Source organism: Lissotriton vulgaris, chromosome 8 (genome assembly GCF_964263255.1).
Source record: "Lissotriton vulgaris chromosome 8, aLisVul1.2, whole genome shotgun sequence".
Taxonomy (NCBI): domain Eukaryota; kingdom Metazoa; phylum Chordata; class Amphibia; order Caudata; family Salamandridae; genus Lissotriton; species Lissotriton vulgaris.
Genome location: NC_141696.1, coordinates 389,001,416 through 389,017,287, shown reverse-complemented (window position 1 = coordinate 389,017,287; position 15,872 = coordinate 389,001,416). Strand labels below are relative to the sequence as shown.

The window sequence follows — 15,872 nt, the reverse complement described above, 5'->3', positions numbered from 1 at the left end:
ATGACTGTGTTCTTTCATATGCCACCCCTGCTGTACAGAGAGAGGCTACTTACACATTTCCTTCTGTAATACAATCTACCCCTACATGAGAACCTGACAGTACTGCCTTGGTTGGGGTCAGTGGATACAAACCAAAGCCACGAAACAATGTGTGTGGTCCGGACAAACATACCAGCGGATAAACTCGCCATTAGAAGCAACACATTTAGGGCTAGCTTGGGAACCTGAAGCTGTGCAGGCCCGTTTTTGTTTCCCCTGAGCCCCATATCACTTTTACAAGCTACATTTGTATTCAATTCAATGAGAATTAAAGTGAATTACCGATGGTCCCGCGAGAGTGGCTGATGGTGGGCTCCTTAAGCTGGTTATCGCCCAACACACTATACCCAGCGAAATGACACAGAATCAATCTCAAGGTGGAAGCAGTCTTGTCCTGAGCCAAAATAGCAGAATTATTCCAAAAGTTAAGTGAGATCACCAGAATGCATTGTTCGGCTTTAACCTGCTGAATTATTCCCAAGCATAAACAGGTGCTGGAAAGTCCAGTAAGCAGGGCATACAATTTGAGCCCTAAGTATTTTTACAAAGCCTGCTTCAGTGAAGAAAGAAAAGCAATAAACGATTGCTTTCTTTACATAGTGCATCCACGAGATAATTTAACGTGTGATGATTCGGTGTACTTTTGGGATGTAAAACTGTCCTGTGCATTGCAGGGCAAGCACTCCTTAGGAGGAGGACTGATACACCAAGCACCCAATAGAATGATGTAAGAGGGTAATAGTCATGCAGGACACAGCCAAAGTCTATTATTCTATGTACGTCAACAAACTGGTATCAATAGGCCTTGTAGACGTGACTTATAAAAATGTTCACATCCTCAAAGTTTACAATAAATATATATTTTTTAACTTGCCATAATCACTCAAATTGGATATGAACGATAAAAAACTGATGGTGAAGGCACAATTTGCGTGAAAGGTTTGCAGAAATCTATGAGGCATTGTTCTAAATAAACAAACAATGACTGTTTAGGCCTGGTGAAACATACAGATGGGGCAGCTGGGAAGCTTATATGGCTTTAAGTCCTGTTCAAAATGAAAGCCGCTCTACTTTGCCCAACAGTTTAGATCAATGTGGGATTAAATCATTTGCTGCTGGGTTACGATTTGTGGGCAGCTCATTAAAAGGGCCATGTGAAGAAGTTAATAAAAACATTTACGAAAAGCTACATATTCCAGATTATTAGTGTCAAAGTGAATTACCATCAAAGACTAAGCTGAGCTAATGAGGTCTACAAATGCAGACTCGAGATCTTGAGTGGAAACTTTTCAGAGGCTGTAAGGGTGTCAGGCGTTCCTCATCCTTAATGCCTTGAACATGTTCAAAATTGAAAGGCAAAAATAAATGGGGATGCTTCAGAGAAAGTATTTAGTCCCCATATTGTAGACGAGAAACCGAGAAATTATTGAAGCATCAATTTCGGTACTTTAAGTGATCACCAACCGATATTGTACTTTCTGACACACTTAATGTAACAGGCGACATACCACTGTTCACACACAATACCAGTGTTCACACACAATACCAGTAACATGATGACAGCAACACATTGGTATCCATAAATAAAGCAAAAGTAAAAATACAAGTCTCAACTGGAAAATCAGCCTTTTGAAGAATCAAGGTTCAGATTTTGGAATATTGGGTTAAAGAAAGTGAATTTGTTCATTCTTTGTCGATGTGTTTTTTTTTTCCAAGTAGCTTTTACTTTTGATTAGATTCTACAAATTGTAGAGCTTTCCTTCATGGTATATACCTTGTTCATTTGACTTTTCTGAAATCTCATTCATTTCGATTAAAATCTCGAGGTGGAAGTCTTTTGCTGTGTTAGGTTCTAAAGTCTGGAACCTACTTCCTAGCCGTATGCATGCCATTTGATCCGAGGCAGCCTTTAAAAAAAGACTTAAAACTTGGCTATTTTGGGGCACTGACTTTCTCTGCATGGCACTAATTTATCTCTATCTGGCCACCCTCAGATATGCATAGTACTTCAGCACATCGCCAGGATGCTCTCTTTTGAGTGGCAGTTGCGCTTCACAAATAAAATCCATTCATTAAAATTTGTTAGAGAGGTCTGCCTTCTGGTAGCCAGAGATGAGAAATTATATTGTGACGCCAGTGACCAGCTCTGAAGATACATACAAGGAATGCTGGAAATTGGTCTATGCATGTATTTGGGTAACAGGGTCGACTGTAATGAGAAAAAGCAAAGCAATCTATTTCATAAAAAAATAGAGAGAGAATCACAAGAGAAAGAAAGCTAGACTGAAAACACTGAAAACGAACCTAGACGGCCCATCTACATGTGATTAAAACACTCAGCAACAGAGGATGGAGAGATTTCAACATACCAAGGAAAAGTCAGAAATTGTGGATACATTTGGGTAAGTTTGTCAACTGTTATGTTCCAGGAATGTGAATTCTTAGATTTTCCGTCTTACCTGATCATTTATCTACCTGAAGTAATTAGAAACTGTTGCAGTTGCGACTAGAACAAGGGGGCACCAAATACGGAATTGAAACCATAAAGGCCGGACATGTTCTTACCCAAAAAACAAAGGTGTGGGAACTGCTTTCTAGATATGAACAGAGTAATGCTTAATGCCACACAAAGAGCCTTGGTGAGAGACTTCTTGCAAGGTAAAGTGAAGAGGACTAATTACTGGTTGTAGGAAAGGAGTGAAATACTGTGACTGAGTTCAAAATATCTGACATCACAAAATAATCCTGTTATATCAGATGGTAAGTGTTAGAAAATATCAATAGAGCCCCAAAATGCACAACAAGTGCTAAGATTCAGTCACTATTCAAGAGCTACTCGGACACTGAGATTTGTCACAGGCTCAAAGTCAACTGCAAAAACTCCAAGGCTGCGGCAAACCGAGGTGGATCGAGCAAAGAAGGTACTTGTTCATAGTTTTATTAAATAAAAGAATCAAGAACAGCTTCAGAATATTTCACATTAGAAATATCCGACTTTAAATAAGCCCCAGAAAGGAAAAAAGATGACTGCGTATCAGGAACATCAAACAGGCCGGGAAAAAGGAGCCCATTCTGTTTCTTTGCCCCTTTGACTGCAATGCAAATCTGTCGATTGATTTAAGACAATAAAGTGAGAGAATGGTGCATTAAACTGGCAAGCACTCCTGTGAAGGCCCCAATGTACTCAACATGTATATAAATGACAGCCACCAAGCTGCTCATACAAGGTAAACCAATGAAAATGACATTGAGGGCTTCAAGTGGCAAGCCTCGAGTACATTCTTTGCCAATGGATATAAAGAAAATATAGAGTCATGTACTGGAGTGCTGCCTGAGCGTCATTTTATTAATGCTTGCTGTGTGACATGAACATTTACAAAAAAAGACTAATAGAGTACACCTTTTCCCTACTCGTATGAAAGAAAAGCTATGTGTAAGTCGACATTCCCATTAGACTATTAAAAGCTCAAGGAGACAACAAGAGTTTCAAACTATTACCCTCGAAAGGGCATCAGTACATTTGTATTGTTACATCGGAATGATTAGCATGTAAAAGAACTCAATATTTTTAATACCCTGATAACTATGGTTATAGGAGGGGACTGCTTCTAATCAACAACAGCAAAGGTCGAGTAGACAAATGAACTTGTTTAGTTATATTGGAAACTACTGTAGGAGGCGACATGCCACCTCACGGCTACACAGAAACACTTTGTAGACTAGAGAATCTACTGCAAGATTCTCCACAGTGCTTGCTACCTTAATGACTGCGCCTAAGCTCCACTTATACTTTAGATTTCATGACTAGTGAAAAACAGCTCCTATGAATACACACGCATATGGAATTTACAAATGAGACACAGTGGTCAATTAGCCGCAAAACCAAGCAGCTTGTTTATATTTTAATTAAAAAATGCTTTTGAAACAAATGGAGTAAGACACTTTAAGGAAAGCATCACAAAATGTCACCACGCCTTGGAGGGGCTGGTAGCATTCAGCCTCTCTGGTCTCACACTCTAACATGTATCATTGTGCCTTGCACAATAACCTTTCAGGTTCTATGAAAGCAAGTCCTTGTCGAAAGCGTACTTTCTGTTAAATTGGGGTTACTGCTATTGTTGTTTAAGTGCTTTATGAAAGTATTGTGACGCTGAAGCTAAAAGCAGAAACAAGGAGGATAATCCGAGAGGATTCCAGGCCTAAAAAAGGCAACACAATACCTTAAGAAGCAGATTCAGTTTGAAGAAATAGCAATGATTCTAAGCACTTTGTCCAGACCATCCCAGACAGGACTTGCCAAACAACCGATTTGCAGGTTTAGAGATGTCTCTGTGCTCCACCTATATATGAGGGTGCGTCGTACCATAGGTATTGTAAAGCAAATGTTGGCCAATAGATTTATTTGGAGGCCCATTATTGACGAACCTTAAAGCAGCACCACCTACAAAACTTATTTTCACTCCCATAATGGTGGAAATTCTATTTTAAGAACGAAAGTGGTTATTTTGGACAGAGGCCCACATAACTAGATTACACTGCTTCACAAAAAATGAATTAATCAACAGTAAAAATGCAGACACACCTAAGCCGTCCTCTCTTAGTCCAAGGTAAATTTGCAAGTTCTAGTATTTTGGCTTTTTCAAAGGAACAGCGATGCAGAGCTAGTTAAGAAGTCATTTACAGACATGTAAAAGTTACTGGTGGAACTGTTTTCAAATGCCATCATTGGGGTTGTTAACTGGTGGCTTGCTTTTGACATAACGTTTCTATAACTCGAGAATAGGAAAATAAACTGAGAACGTTGTTAACAAATATTGTACTTTTGCTCTATTGGTCTTCCAAACGGCTAATTTCCTGGTAGCTGGTCTAGTGTTCTTCTAAAATGTTAGGCCTTTGATGACACTCAACATTTCTCCTAAGCTGATGTACTTGGAAATACGTTGGAGGACGCTGTGGCATTTCATGTGCCTTTGAACCATATTTCAAGGAAAAAGAGTTTGCTGTTCTCTCGAATCTCCCTGAAGGTTGTATAGAGTACATGGATGGGCAAACACATACGTAAAAAGCTATTCTAGTGTCAATCTCTAAATAAGTGTTTATGACCTTCTGCAAGATCTCTCCAGCTAAGACATATTAGCGCTGAGCCACATGGGTAAAATACATATTTGGCCTCCTTTTGGTTCCAGCAGACTCAAGCAGTTTACATTCAACTAAATATTGGCTCAATGTTCCCCATTGTAAGGCAAAGCAGTACATCAAATATGGTGAAGCACAGCTCTTATATGGATCTCGAGAAGCAAGCTCCACCATCATGAGGAACGGTACGTCAAGAGTAGAGTTCCATTGTTGGAAAGCACTGAATAAAGACCAGTCACATTTCTATATTTATAAGCACCGTTTCAACAATACACAATCTATATTGCAATCTCAGCCTGTGAAAGGAAACACCAGCTTTGAAATGCTAAGAGGCCAATGGCAGAGGTCAAACTGCGAAGTACCAGCTTTACAATGAGGAAGGTTTCTTATACAAACCATTCATATTACATACTTGAAAAAATGGGAATGCCAGCTTAAGGGAAATACTTACATATGATGTAGTAATCCTTGTTCCTCTGGAATTCCAGACCCCAGAGGTTTGGACTGAACTCCTGAAACTTGATGGTGAACTTCACGTCCTGATCCGGCTTTGCACAGTTCAGAAGAGGGGTGTCACCCTCCTTGATTGTGCAGGTATCAGCTTGCTCTCTGTCCACCAAATAGACCTTATAGTACTCATACTGGCCAACAGTTCTTGAGTCCATCCTGGGGCAGATAATATCCACTTTGTCACCAATCTGCGGAAACAACATCAGCCCATGCCCTGGAAGGAACCTAAACACCAACAGAGAAAAGCAGAGGTGAGAGGTGTGACAAAGCAGGGGGAAGTTACGTACAATGCAGATATATGATGCTACTGTTGAAAAATGTGCCTATATCCTTCACTTTAAATTTTCAGCAGGAGATGCTCACGCCAGCCACACATCTCTCAGACTTGAAACTACTCACACACCGTCTCCAAATCAATATTGACCCCAGGAACTCTAGGTAGCTGTTCTCCTCATCACAAATCTTGCCAACCTATATAGATAGGCAGAGGTAAACCACATGCTGGCACACAAAGACAGATTTACTGCTGATAGCTCCTAAAGAGCTTAGTAACAAAAAAATCAGTCTATCAGCTTTCTTGCTTTTCGGCGTGTATTGGCAGTAGAAATCAGATGTGGCTCATACATGCTCCATTCACCCACCACCTACATATATGCACATGGCTAGCTCAAACAGAACGATATACCCCTCTTAGGCCACTACATGCACCCAGATCCAAGAGGGTGTAGGTTAAGAGATTGGCTAGTGTAGAAGCCTGCTCTCCCTAGTATAGAAGATCACCGTAAGATATTGAAGAAAAAATGTAAACGTCAATAATTTAAATGCTGAAAAAGGATTGGGTGATTTCCAGTCTAGTAATCTCTATGTTCTCCCCCACGTACCTAGGTGGTTCAAAGACCACTACCTAAACACAAGCCAAGAACATTAAATAAGTGGAGTACTGACGGAAAAAAGAATGAAGAGAAGTCAAAAAAATTAGGTCCTTTACTACAAAATGATTTCCTATATCCTATGTAATCCTGCCCTTTAAATAGACACAAGATTCTCTGCAAATATATGAAGCAATCACAAACTATCTTTGAGTCCTTTTCATTTTAGAGTTGAACATATCGAAATGAGAGGCATAAATCTCTTCCAGCACTGACATCTTCTTGGCTCTCACCTTTTTGCTTTTCACACCAGTTTCAAGGATGTGTATAAATCTCTTGTATATATGGACAAAAACAAGGATCTCAAAGAAACCATAATCATGAACTGGGACTAGGTATCAGTAAAAGGGATAGGATGTGATGTAACGACCAGAACTGCCGACCTTGGAACTGGAGAACCAGGAATGAGTATTGGCATTGGTTCAACATCCTTTGATTCTGGACAAATCACTTAATCTCACTATGCCTGCCAAAAGGAATGTGTCCTTGTGTAATGTAACTGGTGCTCGTGTAAAGTGCTCCAATATAAAACTGCAAAAATAAATAATGATCTGGGATCACCATGCCAGTAACAGATGGACTTATCCTCACTCTGTTCCTTACTAATGGCTTCATCTTTGTAACCTTTAGAGAAGTGTTTCTCCTTCAAAATTCTACTGTTAATGGTTAGAGACGCATGTCCAAAATGTAGTGCCAGAGAACACATCACTAAAATGGATCTTGGACGCACACAAATCTGATTGTTCTAGGCGAATTTGAAGGCCTACACATCCTGCAGAAGTCTGTGCTCTTGATCCCTTTGTAAGGAGTGCAAATGATCAACTGGAGAACAATGTTTTTGTTTCGGACAGCACAGAGGATGACAAATCCCACCTTTGTTTTGATATCATCAGTGGCTGTCCTTAAGGCCACACCTGCACCTTCTGGACAATCAAAAGTGCCTGTCAGGCTGAGAAAAGTTCAGCCCGACAGACACTTTATTTTCAGGTCAGACACCCAGGAGCTAGACATGCATTAACTGTACAGGCTCCTGGCTGATGGAGCTGAGCTTTGCTTGGCTGAGGATGTCACAGCCCCTGTGGGCGTGATCTCCTCAGCTCAGCAAAGGTCCTCGAGGCTCTTTGCCTCATGATGAGGGGGAGTGTCAGTGATACCTTGTACTTGGGTGCTTCAGTTTTAAGCCCTGAAGTGCCTAGGGCCAAGTGCCCATCGCTGACACCTCGTCATAGATCGGATGGGGTCAGCAATCTCTCTGACCCCATCCTACTCTGTGACGAGGTATGAACTGCTGCCTTCCCTCATTGGCTGACCTACGGTCACCTTGGACACTTTAGGACAAGCATCACAAAATGTCAACATGTCTTGGGGGGCTGGTAGGATTCAGCCTCTATGGTTTCACACTATACCATGCATCATTGTGCCTTGCACCGTAGCCTTTCGATTTCTACGAAAACAAGTCCCTGTGGAAAGTGCACTTCCTATAAAATTGGGGCTACAGCTATTGTTAAGTGCTTTGCGAAAGTATTGTGATGCTAAAGCTAAAAGCAGAGGCAAGATGGATAAGCCGAGAGTATTCTATTCGTAAAAGGGCAGCACAATAGCGTAAGAAGCCGATTCTGTTCAAAGAAATACCAATGTCTCTCAGCACTTTGCCGATCCCAGACCGGCACTTGCCAAACATCCGATGTATGTTGTAATTCCACAGGTATTGTAAGCAAATGTTGGCCAAGGAATTCATTAACAGGCCCATTATTGACACACAAAAAAATTCGCTGCGCCACCTAAAAAAACTCACTTCACTACCACAATGGTGGACATTATATTTTCTAACATCAGCCTCATTGGCTGACCTAAAGTTAGCCAATGAGGGGAGTCAGCAGTCTCAACCCTCCTGGCACCTCCGAGGCTTCTCTCCCCGAAAGCTGCAGAAGATAAATGTTGTTTTATTGACAGTTTGATGTGTGCGTGTATGTATGAATGTATGTGTGTTTGTGAGTGAGAGTAGCGAATGGATGTTTGTGCGCAACTCTGATTGTAAATGCATGGGTGTAAGTTAGTGCATGTTTGAGTGTGCCCCCTTCCGCTCTCGCCCACCTCTACTGTTTTGAATCACTGTATTAAGGCTTGTAGTTTGATAATTCATTTTCTGTGTTTAATCTCCAGCAGTCCTCTTACTACTGCCTAGCTCTGTTGTACTGTGAATGGATGGGTCTGACTATGCATTGGCCAAATACTTGGTATATGGTTTCACTTCATAAATCACTGCCAACAGTGAGCAAACTCTTGCTTCGTTACTTTTCTTTGCCAGCTCATACTCTTGCTGCTAAAGCAGATCTACAAGCACTTTAGAAAAGACTATCTCAAGTGTCTATTCACATTTAGTCAAATACTATAAATCAGCAAGTACACTCTTGCAGTCACTGTCTCCCAAGAGACATTTGGGCTTAAAATAGGGAGATTCAGCTACAAAAATAACGTTTTTTGTTGACTCAGTGCCAGAAATGAGAGCTGTGGTCTAAAGGAGAAAGATGTAATCAAACTATTAGTTTACCACTTGAGATACTTTTGTTTCTTGGCCTAGGCATGTTTCTGTGATCTTGTCCAAGTAGTAGAATTAGTATGGAGAGCATTCTAACACTGTGCCTCTCTAACACTTTCTCTCTGCACTCAAACACCATGTGTGTGCCTTCAACCTCTATACCTTTGCATTCATCCTCTCACCTCTGTATAGCCAACTTTAAGTCTCTGCATTCCAAACCTGTCCCTTTGAACTCATACCCATGCATTCTAATCACTTACATCTGCATACTAATGCATGCCTCACATTCCAAGACTGTGCACCTGCATTCTAACCCCTTCCATCTACCTTCTAACTCTGTGTCTCTGCATTCCAATTCCCTGTCTCCGTATTCCCACCCCGCCCCAATGCATTTTAACTCTGCGTCTTTGCATTCCAGCTCCCTACTGCTACAATACAACCTCATGGTCTGCATTCCAACCATGACCCTGTAGACCCTAACAGAGTCCCTATGCATTCTAACTCTGTGTTTCTGCATTCCAACTGCTTACCTTTACATTCGAACCTCATGGTCCTGCATTCCAACCTCTTGCCTATGCATTCCAACCTCACGTCTGTGCATTCTAACCCTGTACCTTTGCATGCTAACCACATAACTCTGTATACTAACACATGCCTCAACATTCGATGGCTATACCCCTGCATTCTAAACTCGTCCCTCTGCATTCTTACTCGTTTGTCTCTGCAATCCAACTCTGTTGCTTCATTCCAAGCTCATGGCTTTGAACTTCAACCCGCACCTCTGCATACTACTCCTACCTTCTGCATTCTAACTCTGTATTTTTGCATTCCAACTCCCTACCTCTGCATTCCAACCTCATGGCTCTGCATTTCAACCCCGTCCCTCTGCATCCTAACCCCAACCTTCTGCATTCTAACTCTGCATCTTTGCATTCCCCTGCCTCTGCATTCCAACCTCATCACTCTGCATTCCAAACGCGTCCCTCTGCATCCTAAACCCGTCACTATGCATGCTAACTCTGTCTCTGCCTTCCAACCTCTTGCCTCTGCATTTCAACCGCATTGCTCTGCATACCTACCCCGTCCCTCTGCATCCTAACCCTGTCCCTCTATATTCTCTACTCGGTGTCTCTGCATTCTAACCCCCTGGCTCTACAGTCCAACCTAACACCTGTGCATATCAGCTCTGTGACAATAAATAGTAATAATTTATTGATATATTTCTAAAATTTTATTCAACATTAAAACTTTACAATGACTTCTATGAACAGTGCAGAAATTTCTCGAGGAAATTAGATATTTTAATGAAGCGTCCCTTCATGCCTCCATCTAAAAGTCGTGTTCAATAAATACAGTCCCAAAAGACGCACCACTCTCGACCTTTGGGATTCATCAAAGCAGTGGCGGACGGTGACATTTGCAACTGGTGGGGCGTAAAATGATTGTTCTCTCAGTAGAGGCCTGCTGTTAGATGCCTCTTGGCAGGGAGACCAGCTGCAGGTTTATTTTGTGAGAAAAGACCTGGTGCTGGGAGACTTCCACAGCAGACGCCATTTATCGGATGCTTTAAGAGCCCTTAGTTGTTTGTATAGACCTTCTGCTCCAGCATTGCAATGTTACTTTTTCTGTATTGTATTTGCATTTATATAGCGCTTACTAACCCTGGCGAGGCGTCAAAGCGCTTTTTAAAAAATTTACAACATTCTTCCCACAGTGAGTGCAATGGTGTAACTAGCATTATATCCTTTCTCCTATAGGCTCATAACCAGGGCCACTGGACTTATAATAAGACAGCTGCGATTTTCGCATAATTACAGATTGGCACAGACATTTGCCACACAAGCCATCATCTGCCGCATAATCTGCAGACTTTAACAAAAGAATGTGTTTCTAGCTCAAACAATTCCAAAGTTATTAAAATGCATTGATGTGTTGTTGCACACTAAAAGGCCCAGTGCAAAACTGGACTGGTCACCCTTTTGTTGCTTAATGCTATATTTGGGTATTCCCAGTGACAATGCCCATAACTCTGGGCTTTAACGGCCAAGCCGTCGACAGCTGGCTGTAACGTAAAATGCAGTCCTGCTTGTTTTTTTGTTTTTTTTAAAGCAATAGATAGCGCTGGCACCGCGTGATAACTAAGGCACTGTAATTTCGAGGAATGACTTCCTGCCGTGTGTCTTATGCCCGGGTGTTTTGATAGTGGGTTTTTATTACTGTTAGCAAGGATCTGCTTGGGTTGGTTCTGAGAATCCGCTTCTAGGCGAGGTGTGAGATCTTCAAGGACCGCTAACTGCTAATGGAGGGTGCCTTGCTGGAGGCCTACTGACGCACGTACAGTATGAGGCCTCTTAAGCAGCGTTTTGTCACCATATGTACAGCCCGACATTGGCACCCAGCATCAACCCTTACCCAACTGAGTCTGCATCGGTGTAACAAGGAAAGCCCACGTTCTTCATGCCACACGGCCGGCATCAACCGTGCCAAACACCTAGAAGTTTTTATAGAGCAAAGGTCACGTATGGTACATAACTCAGCTGCACGTTCTGTTTTAGTGCCTGCTATACGATTAATGCTCCCGGGGCACCATCTTCATCTATACAGCTGATTATTTATTTGATTAAACACTAATGGCTTTGCAGAGTGCACTTTGAAAACATAATTACCTCTTGGCGCTATTTATAGAGTTGCGTTACGAGAGTAAAATGTGCTACCTGCCGTATCTCTCAACTCCAAATGGCGTGCATTTTCAGAATGTTCTTTAAGAGTTCGGCTATTGAACAGACCGTGATCTAGGTTTGTTGAGATAAGAGGGGGCGCTCGCACAACACAAATCAACGTTCACGACGTGAAGCCATGCACAAGGAAACATTGCACCTAGCCTAGGCCCTAGATGTCCCTCACGCAGTGCCAACTACAAAACCTACACAGCGGCGGCCGAAATGCTCGAAGGGGGGGGGGGGGGGGGGGGGGGGGGTCGCGACCCGCGGGTGGAGAATAAAAATTTACCAGCATTAAAAATTGTAAAAGTACACATACCTGAGGGCTAGGATTATAGGATACCACCTCCGCTCTGGCCTGTTCTGGTGGGCCCGCGACGCTTGTTCCTGCTGCAGGAAGCAGCCAGCAGGCAGCTTCCCTCCCCTACGCAACGCAAGGGAAGCAGCGCCGGCCAATCACTGAGTACAATCGAGCAGGGCTAATACTGCCCATAATGAGACCCGGCTCCCCCGGGTCTCTGCCTGTGTGGGTGCAAGGTGAGGAGGAGGAGGGAAGGGGCTACTGCGTGTGTGCGCATGCGTGGGCAAGTCATAAAAATGACTTGTCCTAAATGCGCACACACTTCTACTGCCCCCTGCCCTCCCTGCCACGCTGCTGCCTGCTATCTGCTAGCCCAGCCTGCCGTCTGCCACTGACTGCTGCAGGGCAGGCCCGCCCCCCACACCCTTCCGCGATGACGTCACTATAGTTAGTGACTCCGACCGACGGCGACCTCAAGGCAAATAGATTATCATGAATCGGTAATCGTATGTATGCAGTGACGGTCGTCCATGGCTAGTGGGGCAACGCCCCAACGCCCCCAATGGACGAACCGCCACTGCATCAAAGATGCACCTCGATGGATCATGACTGTGAGAAGCAGCAAGGAGAGCTTTCTAATGAACATCCTTCGAGGAGCAATAACCTTAAACAACCGACTTACAAATCCCAGCTCATTCGTGCGCAGCCAAACCTATGGGCTCATTAAAATATTAAAGTCCAAGTAGAAATCTCTTGTTCTTTGGCTGAGGAGGCCACCAGGTACGGATATTAATTGCTAAATCAAATTCCCGTGTTCACCGAGAACAGTGTTCAGACAAGGCCTCGCAAAAGAACATCAGAGGATTTTTTTTTTTTACGCAGCAAGTTAACTAAAATATTTGATCTCTGGAAGGAAGCCTTCTAGTTAATCAATTAATAGACATTTCAAGAGCTCACCATCAAAGGACACACTTTATCTCAAAGAAATTAATCCAAAACAAAATCTGAAAAAAGCTGTCCCAATGCACGCTGATCTTAAAAATAAAAAAAACATTCACACACACACACACTTCCATGTGTCAGTTCGGTAGCTCCTAGGTCCCTGCCTTCACTTCCCTTCTCGCAGGCATCCAACATCGCCTGCATTTCTGATCAAGTGTGCTTCCAAATAATGAGAGCGGGGTCAGTGCGGAGACTGGCATCCTGTCTACAATGGACAGGCATTTATGGAGGTTCTGAATGGGTGGCATTGTGCGCTAGAAGTAGGTGCATTGTAATGAGCTGCTCTCTCGAGTCACCTCTTGATAAATGATGCAGTCTACTGTGGATGGGACTCGCATCTTGACCCGTAGCAGTACTCCACACTCCGGTACCCCCACCTAGGCATTCCAAGTCACACAGATGTCTTTCTTTCAAAGCACCGACATAGATGACTGCTAACCCGCATCTTATAAGCTCATAAAGAAGCTCAAAACATGTTTGTGACCCTGAGATCCATCAATGCTTTGGTCTGAACTGGAACAAAAATGACTCCAACAATGCATGGAACTAACTTGACAGCAGAAAATGAAAGGGCATGTTTGACAGGTACATGTGATGAGAAGAGGAAATCAAATCAGACTTAAGACATCAGAAAATAATTCATGATATTCAGTGTCAGTGGATCAACATCTATGGAGAATATAATAAGTGATCACATTACAAAGTATGTAAAGGTGAAGGCAAATTAAAGATATCCAACCAGAAAGTGTAGGAGGCCACAGTATTAAGATCACTGAGCTAACCTCAACATGTGCTTTATCTATTGCCTTTGAGGTGTGCGTCTGACTGACAGAAAGAAAGAAAACTCTATGAAACTCAGTTTAAGGGGTAGGCTGAAACTATTCAGCTATACAACACACGCCAAAAGAACGTCCGGTCTTAAAAGAAGGTGGCGCATACAAGCGGAACCAAAGGATTTTCTAAGGTAGGTTTCACCCTCCTCAAGGTCTTAAAAAATATAAAGGCCCAGACAAGTCAGCCAGCCAGAGCGACGCCGGCTAAAAAATAAATTGGACACTTTCTACTGCCTTAAACTGAACGTGAAACATTTGCATAGTGTCAGACCCTTCTGTTAGTCAGAAAATGGGGTGTTCTCTTTCGGCAAGTCCTAAATGGATGCCTTGCAATATGCTGCTGTGAAATAAGAGAATGTTGAAAAACAAAGGAGAGGACCTCCTGCCTCTCTTTTCAGTGCTCTTTTGTTGTTAAAAGGATAGACAGTTTATCTTTGGCGCTGAACAGGCTCCTTCCTGACTTGTCTAAAGCAATGATAGCCACAGTTTCTGAACTGAGAAGGTGGAAGAGGGGACCCTGAAATGAGGCCACTGAAGTCTTACTAGACATGAAGTTAGAGTATGTCTTGCTGGCCCATTGTCACTCAAAGAAATGCACAAATACCTGTCTGCTCCAAAATGTCATTAGGTAATGCCTACTATACCAGTTCCCTTCTCTTAATTTGTTGTTGAGCGCTAGTTTCATTCTAGGCTCTTATTTGTCTATCCACTGAGGGTATTTACGACAGGGAACAAAAAAACGGTCATGCATGCATAATCTCCAGTGTCTGTATGCAAGCTTCATCAGAGTGAGCGAACAGCAACACACAGAAAACCCTCCACCAAATTCTCTAGGTACTTGCAAAAAAATGTAATTCAAGACTACAAAGCTACTGGGGGCCCCTCCCTGCCATGAATAATCTCAACCTCGACTTGAAAAAGACCATGTGCTGTTGTGTACACTTGAACTTAATCTTAATCCATTTCCCTCTGTCATGCAACAATTATCATACAAGTCACTGACATATTGAGTTTCACCGCCTACAGCGGCGCTCCACTGAACACCTAATGGAAGAAGACTACCTCGGACAGTAAAGCATTTCATACATTTTCTGGACACAAAACACAGAAATTAATAAGTTTCTACCCACCCAGCCAGTGCCCCCCCCCCCCCAAAAAAAACTTTTAAATGTGTTAACAGAGGGCTGTTGAAAACTCCCAAAGTAGGTTCAGGCCCAGTAGAAAGGAGGGGCGGCGTATTTTCCAGGAATCTGCACCGTGTAACAGAAACCTGTTTCTGCTAGAGTGCGGTCACAGCCAGCAGGAGCTGAAAATGTAAAAGCATAACATTTTCCTGAGGAGACGTACACCGGTTAATGTCCCGTAAACTAAAGAAAGAACCAGAAAAAAATGGGAGTCACCCTTACAGACCACTCCCCAGTCTGGGTTAAGCAGGGCCAGCTGTATGTCCCAAATGTACTGGCTGTTGCAGGAGTGTAGAAATCAAAGAACAATGCTAATGGGTTGATAATGGGAACAGGTTTTTTCACTTTATGCTTTGTTATGCTGCATCACTTCCTTTCCAACACTCTCCAGTCCTACCAGAGCTCAGGAGTCCCAGCCATAACACATCTACCTTCGCTGGGCCCCAGGTAGAGAGTGGTTGTGCCTGTACTATCTTGCTGCCAGTAACACCCCCCCCAGCACTTGTCTGTGAAAAAGGGTGTGGACAGTCTGATTATGCAGAGGTGGCTAGGCGAGGCCAATGTAGAAGCTTGCTGTCTACAAAGAAGCAACACACACTTTCCGTCACTTCCTCCAGGGCTTTTGAACCAACCTCGGCAAAAATTGAAGCTTGGTCGAAAAAACAGGGCCGTTTTATAA

At 42.9% G+C, this 15,872-nt stretch overlaps 1 protein-coding gene across 2 annotated transcripts in view; it reads right to left on the bottom strand.

Annotated features, from left to right (window-relative positions):
- The window catches only part of EFNB2 (ephrin B2), a 58,609-nt gene that overhangs the window by 27,187 nt on the left and 15,550 nt on the right, over positions 1–15,872 (bottom strand). For both annotated transcript variants that reach the window (XM_086934167.1, XM_086934168.1), the window contains exon 2: positions 5,627–5,910. In XM_086934167.1, coding sequence (XP_086790293.1) covers positions 5,627–5,910 — 284 coding nt within the window. The remainder of the gene's footprint in view (positions 1–5,626; positions 5,911–15,872) is intronic.